The sequence below is a fragment of the Chionomys nivalis genome, chromosome 8, assembly GCF_950005125.1.
Source record: "Chionomys nivalis chromosome 8, mChiNiv1.1, whole genome shotgun sequence".
NCBI classification, from domain to species: Eukaryota; Metazoa; Chordata; class Mammalia; order Rodentia; family Cricetidae; genus Chionomys; species Chionomys nivalis.
Window position 1 is genome coordinate 13097998 of NC_080093.1, and position 14791 is coordinate 13112788.

The 14791-nt window shown below is 53.7% G+C and overlaps 1 protein-coding gene across 3 annotated transcripts in view; it reads left to right on the forward strand.

The window, feature by feature from the left end:
* Positions 1–305: 305 nt before the first annotated feature.
* Positions 306–14791, forward strand: part of Sh3pxd2a (SH3 and PX domains 2A) — a 207517-nt gene continuing 193031 nt past the window's right edge. For all 3 annotated transcript variants that reach the window (XM_057778865.1, XM_057778867.1, XM_057778866.1), the window contains exon 1: positions 306–724. In XM_057778865.1, coding sequence (XP_057634848.1) covers positions 653–724 — 72 coding nt within the window. In that variant the 5' untranslated portion in view covers positions 306–652. The remainder of the gene's footprint in view (positions 725–14791) is intronic.

Consider the following 14791-nt stretch of genomic DNA (forward strand, 5'->3'; position numbering starts at 1 on the left):
CTCTCCAAAGCTACCTTGAGTTTGGGTGCTGAGCAGAGTAGCCCTTCCAGGCCTCGCAGGGCTGCAGCCCCTCGCCGTCGGCCCGAGCCCCTCCCCCGGCCGGGAGCCCCTCCCCGCGCTTCCCCTTGCCGCGCTCCCCTCCCTTCCCCTCCTTCCCCTTCCCTGCCCGCCCCGCCTCCGCCTTCTGCGCCCACAACCTCCGCCAGCGCCGAGCCCCCAGGAACACGAGCGCGGCCCAGGGGCGCCACCGGCCCCTCCCCGGCGCGCTGACAGCAGGCCCGGCCCCCGCCCTGTGCCCTCGCCGGCGGGGCACACCCCCAGCCCTCCTCTGCGCCGCCAGTTCCCGCCGGCCCCACTGGGCGGCAGAAAGATCGAGCAGGCGAGCAGAGCAGCGAGCGCGGCGGCGCGGGAGGGAAGGGGCGCTCGGCAGGCCCACGGGAGCCGCCTGGGGCGCACGGAGCTCTCGTGCCCTCCAGGACAGTCGCATGCCCGGGAGCCGCAGCTGTGGGCGCCGGGAGCCGGGGCGGCGAACAGCGCGTGGGCCAGGGGTGGCGCGGAGCCGCGGGGACCCGGGCAACCAGAGAAGAAGCTGGAACCCGGCCGGGATGAGAAGGTGACGCCGCCGGGGGGCGCCACTCGCTTTGTGGGGAAGATGCTCGCCTACTGCGTGCAAGATGCCACTGTGGTGGACGTGGAGAAGCGGAGGAGCCCCTCCAAGCACTATGTGAGTACTGCTCCCCCCAACCCCGGTGTGGAGCTAGCCAGGGCCGGGGGTGGCCCCTCGCCTCTTCTTACTATTAAGTCCCAGAGAGTTGTGACCCCAGGGGCTGCCCTTGGCTCCTGTGTCTGTTCGCAGGGCTGCGATCTCTAGGGAAACCTTTTCTGTCCTTCCTCCACTCCTGTGTCCCGGGTTTCTTTTTTTGGCATTGCAATTGGCAAGTGGCTGCCCTTGTCTGTTACAACGGTGAAGTCATGTGTCCGCCCGTAGCTTGGATGGATGGCAGGGGAAGCTTTCGTCAGCCTCTTGCGGAGCAGTTCCTTTGGGAAAGAGCATTTTCGCCGCGCTCCCTAGGGGCGCGGGGACGCTCACGCTCACTCGGCCCGGCATGCTTTTAGTTGCTTTGACCGGAGACCCATGCTTCGCTTTCTGCCTTCCACGTTTGCTGTTCTGCCTGCACCGGCTGGGGTCTGGGGACAGAGGAAGCGTTTTTGCCTCCTGCCCCCTCTAAGCTTCGAGCTTTGATTTCCTTCTTAAAGCCATTGTATCCCGCGGTGTGAGGAGGACTGTGGCTTTTCCTTTTATCCCTCCTCTGGACGTGACCCTTCGCCGGGGTCATTTCCTCGTAAGTGATGCTCTGTCTCCAGACACGAGTAGGCAAATATGGTCTGTGGTCTTCGAGGCACGGTTGACTGCCCCGCCGCCCCTCCCCCTCCCTCACCCAAACTTAATGAGAAGAGGCTACGGTTGACCGGCTGGGTTTCAGGGTGTGTGACAGTCCCCTTTCATCTCAGCCGGTCCTGTCTTCCAATCCTTCACACCTTTGGAAGTAAATACTGTGTTCTTGCTGCCTGAGGATGGCTTGCTGAGTTCTGCTCCTGCACTTGAGATAGAAGAGACTCCCAGGGCACAGAAGACTTAGGGACAGTAGGACAGCCTCCTGTTTGCAGATTAGGCATTTAAAGGAGCATTTAGAACGCTCAAAACATTCATTTTAACAATTAAAACAGGCTGTCGGTTGCTGCCCTAGATTGCACGTTGGTCTCTGAAACGCCTTTTATTTCCTTTTTGGAAGGAGTCTGGGTTTGTGGTGTATTACTAGCCCGTGGCTACTCTTTCTGCCTGGATCACAGCAGACCTGAAGACAGGGTTCTCTGTAATTGACTAGTGGGGCTGGACTCAGGTTGGGGAGAAGGTAAAAGTGATGAGGCAGGGAGGTGGACCTGGGGGTGTGCAGGAGGAGCATTCCTGACACACAGGGATCCTTTCCAATCTTGTCATCTGGTGTTGAAAGCTTCTATTGCCATTACAAAAACAAAACAAAACCAAAAGCTCCTTTAAGGGCTGAGGAGGTTGCTTAGTATGAGAGCCCTTGTCTCGCAAGTTTGAGGCACTTCTATCCCCAGTCCTACAGAAAAAGAAAACTTTTGGGGTTTTCTTGGGTCACCGGTGGTCACCTTGTTCCAGGGTTAAGAATAGCGTCGACCTCATTTTGGGGGGCACTGTATGCTGTTTTAAGGGTTCTTTTTTCTGGCTCTCAGTTGAGGTCCTTGCTGCTCTCGGCAACAGCAGTCTGCCCTGAGACCCCAGCAGGTGTTTTCCCAGCTCTGGATTTTACACTAAACAATCAGATTTTAGCTCTGAGCGACTCTGCCTGAGATTACAACGTAAGGCACACTGACAAACCAGCGGCTAACAGGACCGAGACCTGCTATTGGCAGTATTGAAAGGCAGTCCAGGCTACTGTTTGGTCTCCTTAAAGGGCTGGCTTACCCTCTAGCTAGCGGTGCAGCATTGTGAGCATTCTTTTTTTTTTTTTTTTTTTTGGTTTTTCGAGACAGGGTTTCTCTGTGGTTTTGTAGCCTGTCCTGGAACTAGCTCTTGTAGACCAGGCTGATCTCGAGCTCACAGAGATCCGCCTGCCTCTGCCTCCCAAGTGCTGGATTAAAGGTGTGCGCCACCACCGCCCGGCTGTACATTCTTTAAAATTCCATGAACCTTAGTTTCCCTGTTTTGAAATTTTAAGATATATATATATCTTAAATATATATATATATATATATATATATATATATATATATATTAGTGTTTTGCTTGCACGCATGTTGGCGCAGCACTTGTATGAAGTACCTGCAGAAAGCCAGGATCTGGAGTTCAGACAGTTGTGAGCTGCCATGTGGGTGCTGGAAGTTGAATCTGGGTCCCCTGGAAGACCTGCCAATGCTTGTTACTGCCGCGCCATCTCTCCAGCCCTAATTTCCTCGCTTTTAAAGTGAGGATAATAATAGTATTACTTCATCGGGTAGGATTAAATGACATCATCCTTGTGAAGTGCTTAGCTCAGTTCTGGGTAGTAAGCCCTCGTCAGAGAGCAGCTAACTGTTGCTGAGAGTCTGCCTAAGAAAGTTTGAAAAATAGCTATTAATGGTCTGACTGAGAGGAAGGGGCCTCAGCACTTTAAGATTGATAATAAAGCGTACTGTGTGGAAAATACAAAAGAAGTCCTGTCCACTTCCCTTGAAATAGCCGTTCCCTCTCTTTCTGCAGACAGAGTGTTTCCGGGGTCATCTCCACTTCCGTGGAAGAACGGATGATGTGATTCTTGGGGCAGAGAATGATGTCACCTGCAGATGGGATCACACAGAGTTCTAGAAAACAATGAGAGGGGTGTGTTGGATGGTAGGGCATTGTGGAGCCGGCTGGGGCAGACAGCTCATCCGGCAACCCCTTCCTTACAGATGAGGGACCAGGGAGTCAGGTGGGTCACTTACAAGGTCGCCAGTCACAGTACTGCGGCTCACTGGCCCCAAGCTGGTGGTGTGAACTGTTCCCTGAAGATACCCAGAGTCTGGTTGAGGCTGACAAGGAAGACAGAGACATCACTACACATTTGGGGCACTGATGCCTGACGCAAGGATGCCCAGTAATAGAAGGCATTCAGTAGGGCGCTGGGGTGATCATTTCCCTTTTTGACCCTGTGTAGTAGATACCCCACACTGGAAGGGCCGACGTTCTGGGCAGCCCTGGCGTGGTTAGCTGGCAGGATAAACTGCACTCAAGTCACGTGCCCTGGTAAATTCTACACTGGAGAACCATGTCCTCTTCCAACCTCCCGCCACCTAGAATGAGTGCTCAGCCTGTGCGTTGGTGAATGGCAGAGCCGAGGTTTTATGGGTGTACTAGTTAGCCAGAGCTTGAGGATGAGGGAGGCTTGGGGCCCATGCAGGAGGAGCGGCTCTGGCTCCAGGACACTGGGAACACATGTGAAGGTTCCTTCAGGACACCCAACAGAGGGTGTGCACATCTATCTCCACGAGGAGGGGGAGCTGCAGAGGTGGGGGGGGGGACGTCTGGTGCTTTAGGTCTGTTTATGAAAGGCAGACAAGTAGCCTCCATCTTCCATCGTGTGCATGGTGTAGCCAGCTTTGGCTTCCTTCCTCTCTGCCAGCCCCTGCCTGGGGTGGGGCTGGGAAGGGTGAGCAGCTTCTGCTGATGTCAGCCTCCCTGTCTGGGAGCCGGGCTCCTGTCCTACCCTTCACGAGCTCTTCCTCAGGAGACCTTAGGTAAACTGGCTTTGGCCTCAAACCCTGTCTTTAAGATGGCTCTGCAGATGCCAGATGCGAGGCACAGCCGCCTCCCCCGAGGGTCTTCTGACAGGGATGCGAGTTCAGAAGCACGGAACTCTTTGCACTGACAGGTGTGTATAGGTGTGTTTAGAGCCATATGGTGGTGGAGAGAGGCTTGTTTATCCAAAGCAAAGGAGGCATTATGTCTGTTTAGATTTGGGAGGTGTCCTGCTTTCACAGTTGTTTCCTTTCCTGAGTGTTTATTTCAGACAAATACCAGTCGTGAACGCCCTGATCCTCCACAGGACTCCAGGGAATGCAGCCGGTGTCAGCAGCTACCTTCCATGGTGCCCAGCGCTAGCAGGCCTGCTCCCCTAGGAGCCTCATGGTTCATTTACTGTACCGTGTGTGTGTGCATGTACCCGTGTGTGCGAGCATGTGTGCGCGTGTGTGCATGTACTTGTGTGTGTGCGCGCGCACGCGAGCGTGTGTGTGCGCGCACGCGCATGTATCTTTGATCCTTATTACAGGTGGATTGACCAAAGCATGGTGAAATTAGCTAGCTTCTTAGAATTCCCACTTAGCTCCAGTCAGATCTAGGTTAGTTACCTCCCAAGCAGAAACCCTGAGACAGGGCTTTTCTAGTGCTGTTAGTGAGTCCAGGCTGAAGCCTACGAGGCAGTGAGAGAGTGACACCGGCTGGCATTACAGGGTCGCCTTTCTAGGAAGCTTGGCCAACATGAAACTGGGTTTGACTGGTCGTGGAGGGAGAGCTTCCTGGGAGGAAAGTGCCCATCTCCAGTGACTCCTGGAAAGCTGGATGAAAGGTGGGCCTATGCAAATAATACATTCTCCCTGCATTTAGATCATTATAGATTTTGGTTTTGGTCCTGGGTTTGTGTTTTTTGGAATTGACATCAAACTCATTCATTTCTCTGCTCTTCATTTTTATTCTCTAAGCTCTGAGATTAAGGCTTAAGCCCCACAGGAACGAGAAGTGCAAGAGCCCTTTTTTAGGGCCATGCATTATGAAAGACGCGATACGCGATATTGGGGTTCAAACACGGCCTCTGGCACTTCCTAACTGTGCAACCAGTGACTCTGGGCTCAGAGTCCTCACCTGTAAACTCACAGAAGCTTCTCATCTCCATAGCACTCAAGGACCCATGGATGACCTAAGGGAAAAGGCAAGACTGGACCGAAAGGAAGGCCCAGCTGTTCAGACTCTATTGGGCCGCTTGCCCCATGGAAAGCACCCAGCATATACGACACCCAGTAAACAAGGAGCAGCTGTTCAGACCTGGAGGGGATCCTGGCTGAGCATGGGTGCCTAGCGACAGAGTCCTAATAAGCAGAGAGGAAAAGAATGTGGGTTGGGAGAGAAGAGGTTGCACCAGGTAAAGACAGGGCAAGAAGGATCCTAGCCAGATGAGCCCCAGAGGTCAGCGCCGCCCATTTCCCATCTTCCTGATTCTGGGAGTGTGAGCCTCTTACACACACACACACACACACACGTGTATAAATGGGAACCATTTCTTCTCTGTAGAGGGAAGTGACCTAGGGGTGAATCACAGGGCTGATGAGACTCACTGTTCATGGAACAAGCAACCACATCCTTCAAGACCGTTAGGAGAGGGAACAGAGCCAGTTTCTCATGACTTCGTTCAGAGTTGAGCATGAGGGATTTTTGAGGGGGGCAAACCAGGATGGAGTCACTGTGTGTGGTGGCAGGCAGAGGGGAAGGGCAGGGAAGGGAAAAATAAACCCATTTGATGTCAAGTGAGCCTGGGTCCAGCTTCAGAAACAGGAGCACCAGCTATTGCTTTTTCCAAAGAGCTATTCTGGGGCCAGCTGAGTTAATGGGCTGTGGGGGCTGTGAATTAGCCGAGTGCTAGGGGAACTTCTGACTTAGGATTTGCCTGGCCATCCCTGGAAGTTGCCTTCTAATTTCCTCGGCCTGAGTCATTGACCAGTTAGTTTCTTGGCCAGAAAAGTCTAATGGGCAACGCTGTTCTCTTTTGCCTCCTAATTAAAGAAAATAAAGCAAAGAATAGTTATACATACGGTAGTCACACTTACTCATATTGACTGCTGAGAATCCAGGAAAGGGATAATGGCTTGGGGCAGAAGCCTCGGGGACAGGAAGGACAAGGGGTGTGTGTGGGAAATGAGGTGGGGATTCTGGCTTTGGAAGTAGGTTCTGAGTGAGGGCCAATGATGTTCTCTGCCCTGACAATTGCCAAAAATAATGGAAGCTTCCAACGGAGCGGTCAGTGTTTGGACAGGCTGATCCCCAGAGTGCCTCCTGCCTGGTCCGGCTGCTGCTTTCTGCAGGGACTGGAGCTGTGGGCAGGCAGATGAATGGAGAGGGTTGGGGCCTGGGCTAGTGGGTAGGCCACTGAGAGGCCTCAGATAACCTCAGGCAAGTTGCCATAGTAGCATCAGGGACTAAGCCCTGCTATATACACAGGGCTGACCAGAGTTCAGCCAGGACCTTGGGAAGCACAGTAAGCAGGGTAGGAGCTGTCCTGAGGGCATCTTGTCCAGGCGTTACAACACCAGTGTGGGGCAGGGGGTGTGGTTTTGTTTCTATTTTATAGATGTGGAAATGGAAGCTATATCCTCTTAGGACTTTTACTCAGGATATTCTGTATCACAGCTGTGATTCTCATCTTGCCCCCTAACGAGTTGGTCAGTTGCCACTCGATTCCCCGTCAGAGCTGAGTCAGGGAGAAACGACAGGCAAATCCAGGCAGACTGTCCTGAGGGATAAGAGGTAGTCAAGTGCTGGGACACCCAAACTTACCGCCACTCACGGCCACACCATATGGAACAGGTTACTAGTGTCTCTGTGCCTCAGTTTCCACATCTGCTAATAATGAGACAGTGTAGGTGGAGTTTCCAAGGGAGCCAGGTGATTGGAGGAGGTGGGACTCGGGAGGGTTGGTTGGGAAAGACAGGGACCGAGATGGAACTGCCGGATGACGCCCCAGGGAGCGGGGAAAGTGATGCCTTGCCGGTGGAAGATGCAGGGGAGATTTGCACAGAGCCTCAGATGCGTGTGGGTGAGGAGAGAGGAGCCTGTGACAAAGGTCAGGGCCAAGAACCAGGGTCCTAAAAAAAAAAAAAAGAACCAGGGTCCTCAGATAGCAGCCAAGGGGATTCAGAGCTCAGCAGGCAGACACCTCTCCCAAGGGATGGGGACAGAATAAGCATTGGGGTGGGTGTGGGGCTCAGGGCTGGTTTCAGGGGGTCAGGGAAAGTCAGGAAAGTGTAAGCACCAAGACCTGAGTTCAACCCCCAGAACCAACATGTTTAAAAAAAATAGTAGGGTGCACCAAGCGCTGGAGAGGTGGAGACACAGGGCCCCTGGGGTTTGCTAGTCAACTAGTCTAGCCAACTTGGGGATTATTTTGAGGACAATGATAAACTCTGGCGTATGCAGGTGGGCTCAGCCGGTCAAGATGCCTGTTGCCAACTCTGATAGCCTAATTTTGATCTCTGGGACCCACATTGGTGGAAGGAAAAAACTGATTTCCTGCAAGTTGTCTCTGAGTTATTTATGATACCTGAGTGTGGGCTTGCGCACGCTCGCGCGCGCGCACACACAGAAATGTGTATACACACACACATTAAATGTAATGACTTAAGAAGTTGATGGTATCTAAGAAACAACACTGGAGGCTGACCTCTGCCTTCCACATTCAAGTGCATGAACACGTATGTACAAGCACAGATGAAGAGAGGGAGGGAGGGGAAGAGAAGGCCAGCTGGCTGTAGGGTTGCTCCTGCTGACGTGGTCAGCACTAAATCCCTTTTCTAGGTCTACTTTGGAGATTTTGAGTTTGCTGGACCCCAGCCCCTCATGTTTATAGCCTTTACTCCTAGTGATCAGACCACCATAAAAGTTTACTGCTCTTGGGGAAATGGGGGGGGGCATGCAGGAGTGAGGCTGAGGCTGTCAGGTCTCAACAGTGGGGGTGACAGGTCAGAGGCAGCAGCATTTCAGACTAACAATCTCCCCCCACATTGTCCGTGGCATGAAGAAGGCAGGGGCTGCCTTCTGGTGTCTAGGGCCCCCGATTCTGAAGAACTCAGTGGGAACCCAGGTGGATTGTCTCTGGAGACCCAGTGTCGTGTGGGTCTGAACTGCCCTCCACCCTTGGGAACTCAAAAGTTTCATAGACAGCGCTTTATATGACCTCGTCATTGTTTGATCCCCTGCCGTAAACCTATGTATTCCAGCAGCCTGACCCCTTGGGGGGATCGTCCTAATAGAAATAACAGCTAATGGTCAGAAAGACTTGCGTTTCTTTTAAAGACATTTCAAATGGCTTCTTTGGCAGCTTCATACATGTGGACAGTGTACTGGGATCAATCCCCTTCCCTTCTTTATCCTCCCCCACTCCCTGTCCATGTGCCCCTCTTTCATGTCCCCCCTTGTTTCCTCCATAACTCATTGAGTCTAATTAGTGCAGCTCCCTAGTTCATGGATGTGGCACCGCCCATTGGCGCTTGGCCAACCTGCCAAGGGCCACACCTGTGGAAACTGACTCTGCTTCCCCAGCAGTGTTGATGGTCAGTAGTGTCTCAGCTGGGGGTGGGATCTCAGGAGTCCCCTCCCCATCCATGTTGGAATGCTCACTGGTTTGATCTTGTTCAGGTCACCCCAACTGCGGTTCACAGCACACCTCAACCTTTGGTGACATTCTTTCTGCCCGGTCTTTCTTGTTTCCTGAACCTTGGTGGTGTTTCTGGTACTTCTGTGTGCTAAGGGACATTCTCTAAACAGTCTCACGGTAGAAAGCTGCTGCCAGCGGCCACACTATCTGAGTGAGGGGCGATGTGCAGGGATCCCTGGACACCGCAGAGAACATTAACTCCCCCAGCTGAAGCACTGAGCTAGGTCTCTGGGCTCCAAAACGTACCTCGTCCCATGGAGATTGCCTAGTCTCCAGATGACAAATTTTACTCCCAGAGAGGCTGGATGGCCCCAGGGACATTCACCTTGAGGCCGGGCCACTTGCCCTCTCCAGCTGTGAGACTTTGCCTGCCTCATGGCCTTCCCCTTTCAGAAATCCATTTGCCTCTCTAGAAATGGCTGCCGCCTTTTGGGCCTGCCTCACAGAGGGAAGGGGCAGGTATGAGAGATGAACTCCTCAGAATGTGTGAGAAGCACCCTGATTCTCCAAGCTGTACCTTACTTAATAAGATGACCAAAAGCTCTTCTGGATGCCTGGGGACTTTCTCAGCAAGGCTCACCTGACCGATCAGCTCTTTCCCGAGAAGATTCATACCAGAGCTGTCCTGGGGACACTTTGGGTCCTCAGAGAAGATGTCTTCTAGAGCACAACCTGTGGGACTGCTTTCTTCTCTGCGCGCCTCCCCTCCCGTTGTTACCTGAGGGAGGAAGTGACACCCAGGTGGCTGAGTTAGCAAAGAGGAAACAGCTGTGCTTTCTGCCCCTCCACTGGGCTTTCTTTGGCCTTTTGCTGTCACTTCCCTTTGTCCAGTAAGGAAACCACCCTCCCCAAGCCTGGGCGGAGGTACACAAGGGATGAGGCCCCGGCCTTTCCTCTGTGTGCCTTGCAGGCAGGCTGTGTGCACTAGGCGAGTGAGGGTATCTGATCCGTCGCCGGAATCCCTAAAACACGCGTGACCTTCAACCCTGGCAGGAAATTGATCACTCTTATCAGATCTGACCACAGCTCCAGGGAGGAAGGGGTGGTGACAGTGAACTTGCATCCTAGGTGGGGTAAGGAACGGAGGGGCTGGGCTGTGGAGTAGTTTGAACCTTTGTCCTCATTGTGCGGAGCCCAGTCGAGCACCGTCCACTCTCCCCTGGTCTACTCCCTCAGTCGAAGGGGATTTGGGCTTGTGTTGTGCCACCGTTCCCCGTACAGCTACCACGTCTTTTGCGCTAGGCACCTCCAGGCCTCTGATTTATAATCGATGGCCTCAGGTCAGGCCTCAGAGTTTGCCTTGTTGATGCCATTGGCCTTAGGGCTGCAGTTTAGAGAGTGCGGTTGCGTAGTTTGTGGAGCATGCATTCGGGAGCGTCTGTCCCTTTCCCCAGTGCCTGGTCCCACACCGTCACTGTGTTTCACACACTTGGACCCTCTCCAGGGCTGCTCCAGAGGTCATCGGGACTTACGCTGCCCAACATGTGGTCCTTCTGTGGGCTGCACCCCTTGTTGGGAGCCCTGCCTCATAGTTTTGCCTACCTAGGGGTTCTGTGTGAATAGGGGTTGTCCCTGTCCTTTGAAGTAGCTCCTTTGTAAACTTTCAGGGTAGGCCCAATCCTGATCCAGCTTTATTCTGTTTCCTGGTGGCTGAAACCCAAAAAGCTATTTTAAGGGACTCGCCTGTGTGGGAGAATTTCTCTGTGTGACAGCAGTGGAGGCCGCCTAACTGCCTGGCACCGGACTGGCTGTGAGGCGCAGAGAGGGAAGCTCTCCTGAGTCCCACCTCCCAGGCAGGGGCTCCTGATGGAGAGGACACCAGCCCTTGCTGATGAGGCTGGGGCGTGCTGAGATGGCTGCCCCAAGGTTTCTACTAGTTTGACCTCGGTGGGGTGGCCTACCCGTCTTTCTCACACACGGTTAAAGCCTACTATAGAACCGAGTCTGAGCTTTGCTTCCAAGCCGGGATTAATTATTTACGTTAGCCATCTCATTGGCAGCTGTGCAAACCAGCGTCACTTCCCACCGTAGTGTCTGAGGGTGGTAGCTCCCAGGCCTGGGAAGTGGGTGCACCCAGTTCCCAGAGAAAACATACAGGGGATCCAACCCCTACCAAGTGAAGCTGCCGGGCTAGGAGACCCTAGCCATTGTTGAGATATTGGGCATCTTGCTTCTATCCCTGCTAGTTAAGTGGTGGCAATCAAGGTTTAAACTCAGATCTCTGCAGTGATAGAGAAGAGACTTTTCTGCTGTGCCCCAGAGAGCTGGTGGAGTGTCCTGGACAACGGGTCACCACGGAGAGTGTGTCAACCCCCCCACCCCACCCTCAGGTCCCGCCACTAGGCTGGAAGCATCTACAGCATGTTCAAAACCAGCAGCGTGTGGCCTTCCTCGTCTCTCTCTGCTCTTTTTGTTCTGGTCCTTATGGCTGTCCCTTGGGGTGTTCCCAAGGGCATCTCCTCCCTACTGTGTGGCCCTGGTGGATCCAGAACAGAGGTGTCCTGGAGAGGAGTGACAAGAAAGGAATGTCCTGCAGTGGGTGTCCTGTGTCTTTGAGGATTCCCCCATCTGTTAGCTTCCTAAGTTGCTGGGGCCAGAGTAGTTCATCACATGGGTCCCAGACAGAATTTCCAGGGTCATAGTGACACTACAGCTCACCTGCCCCCTCTGACCACCTCCGAGCCCCTCCACTAACCCAGTGTGGTTGCAACTGGTAGTTGAGATAAACTTTAAAAACAGTTCAGGTTCTATTTATTGTCCAGAGCCACTTTTGAATCCAGCTGCCAGGGCCTCTTTGTCCTCTCTTGAGAGATGACAGCTATCATGGCGCTGTGGCTGGGATCAGGGAACGTTGGGTAGTCCCCAGGCACTTTGCTTGCTCAGGTAGATCTAGGCAGTGGGAACTAGAGTAACCTCCAGAGTCTGGAGTGGCAGCGGGGAGAAGGGGAAGGCAAGAGAACGAATGTCGGTGGGGCGATGGTAACCTCTGCCACGTGGGCTTGGGCTCGGCCTCGGAAATAGTTATGAGTGGTGGGACTGGACTTTCACTTGTTCCACTTGGTTACCTTTCTTCAACTCCGTGGGGCTCAGTTTCTGTCAAAAATTATAAAAATCATCATACCTACTTCATATGGTTGTGACTGTATGTCAGGTTCTCAACCTTCCTAATGCCGTAACCTTTTACGGTTCCTCAGGTTGTGGTGATCCCCAACTGTAACATTATTTTTGTTGCTGCTTCATAACTGTAATTTTGCTACTGTTATGAATCATAATGTAAATATCTGACATGCAGGACATCTGATATGTGACCAATAGGAGAGGTCATTTGTCCCCATGGGGTAGCGACCCACAGGTTGAGAACCACTGGTCAGGGTGGTGCTCAGATGTCCAATAAGTATGTTATTGTTGTTTCCATCATTGTTATCCCTCATGATTTTGTTCAATTTTTGTTACTTCTGGAAGCTTCCCTGACCCCACGTCTTAAAATATTTTCTGTAAGGTTTTAGTTTTTTGAATGACTTTGTTGTTTGGCTTTTAGCAAGCAGCTAACGTACTTGTAGTCACTCATTCTCTTGGTCAGAATTTGCATATTTGCTGTACTCCAGGCACTGTGAGCACAACAGGGTGAGTAAGAAGCCTTGCCCTGAGGCTGGAGAGATGGCTCAGGGTTTAAGAGCACTGGCTGTTCTTTCGGAGGACCCAGGTTCAAGTCCCAGGGCCCACATGGCAGCTCACAACTGTCTGTAATTCCAGTTCCAGGGTACCTGACACCCTCATTATAGACAATGCATGCAGGCAAAACACCAACGCACATTTTAAAAAAAACAAGAAGAAGCCTTGCTTTGTGCAGTTGATATTTTGGTGGGAGATGGCAAACAAAATACAAACGAAGTAGATAAAAATATGTTATACGTTAGGTGGGAAGAAATACTGCAGAGAAAACTAGAGCAGAAGGAGACATGGAGGGAAGTCTGGTGTTGGGGGAGGACGCTGTGGATGGCCCTCTGTGGGGTGACCTTAGGGAGGGGGGCAGGGGTGGTCCTCTGTGGGGTGACCTTAGGGAGGGGGCAGGGGTGGTCCTCTGTGGGGTGACCTTAGGGAGGGGGCAGGGGTGGTCCTCTGTGGGGTGACCTTAGGGAGGGGGGCAGGGGTGGTCCTCTGTGGGGTGACCTTAGGGAGGGGGGCAGGGGTGGTCCTCTGTGGGGTGACCTTAGGGAGGGGGCAGGGGTGGTCCTCTGTGGGGGTGACCGTAGGGAGGGGGCAGGGGTGGTCCTCTGTGGGGTGACCTTAGGGAGGGGGGCAGAGGTGGCCCTCTGTGGGGGTGACCTTAGGGAGGGGGGCAGAGGTGGCCTTCTGTGGGCGTGACCTTAGGGAGGGGGGCAGGGGTGGTCCTCTGTGGGGGTGACCGTAGGGAGGGGGGCAGGGGTGGTCCTCTGTGGGGGTGACCTTAGGGAGGGGGGCAGAGGTGGCCCTCTGTGGGCGTGACCTTAGGGAGGAGGGCAGGGGTGGCCCTCTGTGGGCGTGACCTTAGGGAGGGGGGCAGGGGTGGTCCTCTGTGGGGGTGACCGTAGGGAGGGGGGCAGGGGTGGTCCTCTGTGGGGGTGACCGTAGGGAGGGGGGCAGGGGTGGTCCTCTGTGGGGGTGACCGTAGGGAGGGGGGCAGGGGTGGCCCTCTGTGGGGGTGACCTTAGGGAGGGGGGCAGAGGTGGCCCTCTGTGGGCGTGACCTTAGGGAGGAGGGCAGGGGTGGCCCTCTGTGGGCGTGACCTTAGGGAGGGGGGCAGGGGTGGTCCTCTGTGGGGGTGACCGTAGGGAGGGGGGCAGGGGTGGCCCTATGGAGAGGTGATTTTTGAAGACTTGAAAGTTGCAGCAAGGAGGTATGTGGATACTTGAGAGAGAGTAGTTGAGGGGGAGGGACCATTAAGTGCTACAGCCCTGAGTTAGAACTGTAGCTGCCCTCCCTGAGGAAGAGAAGAAGGCTGGGGTGTTCAGAGTAGAGTGTCTGAGAGAACAAGATGGAGCCTCAGCACCTTTCATCCTGAGGGTGGCGGGCTCTGCTCTGCTTTGGGGGGCTTTCTGATGGCTTGCTGAGGACTCACTCTGACCAAACACTGATTGGGGTTTGATCCTGACCCCCTAGAAAGACCCTCTGGGCAGACACAGTCTCCCTCAGCAGTGATATGGATAGGGCCCCAGAAGGGTTGCACTCCCTAGGGGAGCTTTATCTGCTGAGAGTTGATCTTAAACTTCCTGTGTGTGAGGTGCTGTAATGAAGGCCTGAGCGGGGGGTGGGGGGGGGTGGGGGGGTGGGGGGGTGGGGGGGGGCTTTATTGAACTCTGTGACCACAGCGGTCTGGCGACTTTCACACTCCTCTCAGCCCCGCAGAGGCTCAGGTCACCATAGACCCTGGATCAGTGTGGTGAGCTGTGGACAGAGGCTTCGCCCTCCGGAACCCATTCCTCTCACCCCTCTTATTTTACCACAGTTGTTGAAGCTGCTTGTTTGGATGCAAAACACACAGCCCTCCCAGTGTAGTTGTGATGTGAAGATGAACCCAGAGAACATCCGTTCTCCTCAGATAGAATTATCAGCCGAGAACCATGCCTCTCTGTTAACCCCACCATGGACTTACCTGAGAACCCAATACTACTATGATGACCAGGGAGACTGTCTTCCAGTAATAACTGTCAAGTAATAAACATGACAATGCTGATGACGGTCGTTTGGTGTGCCGCCATTTTCCTGTTGAGTTCTTTCTACAGACCTGTGAGAAAAGACCAGCATGGTCCTTTCTGTGCTGCCAAGGGATCAGAGACAGGGCAGGT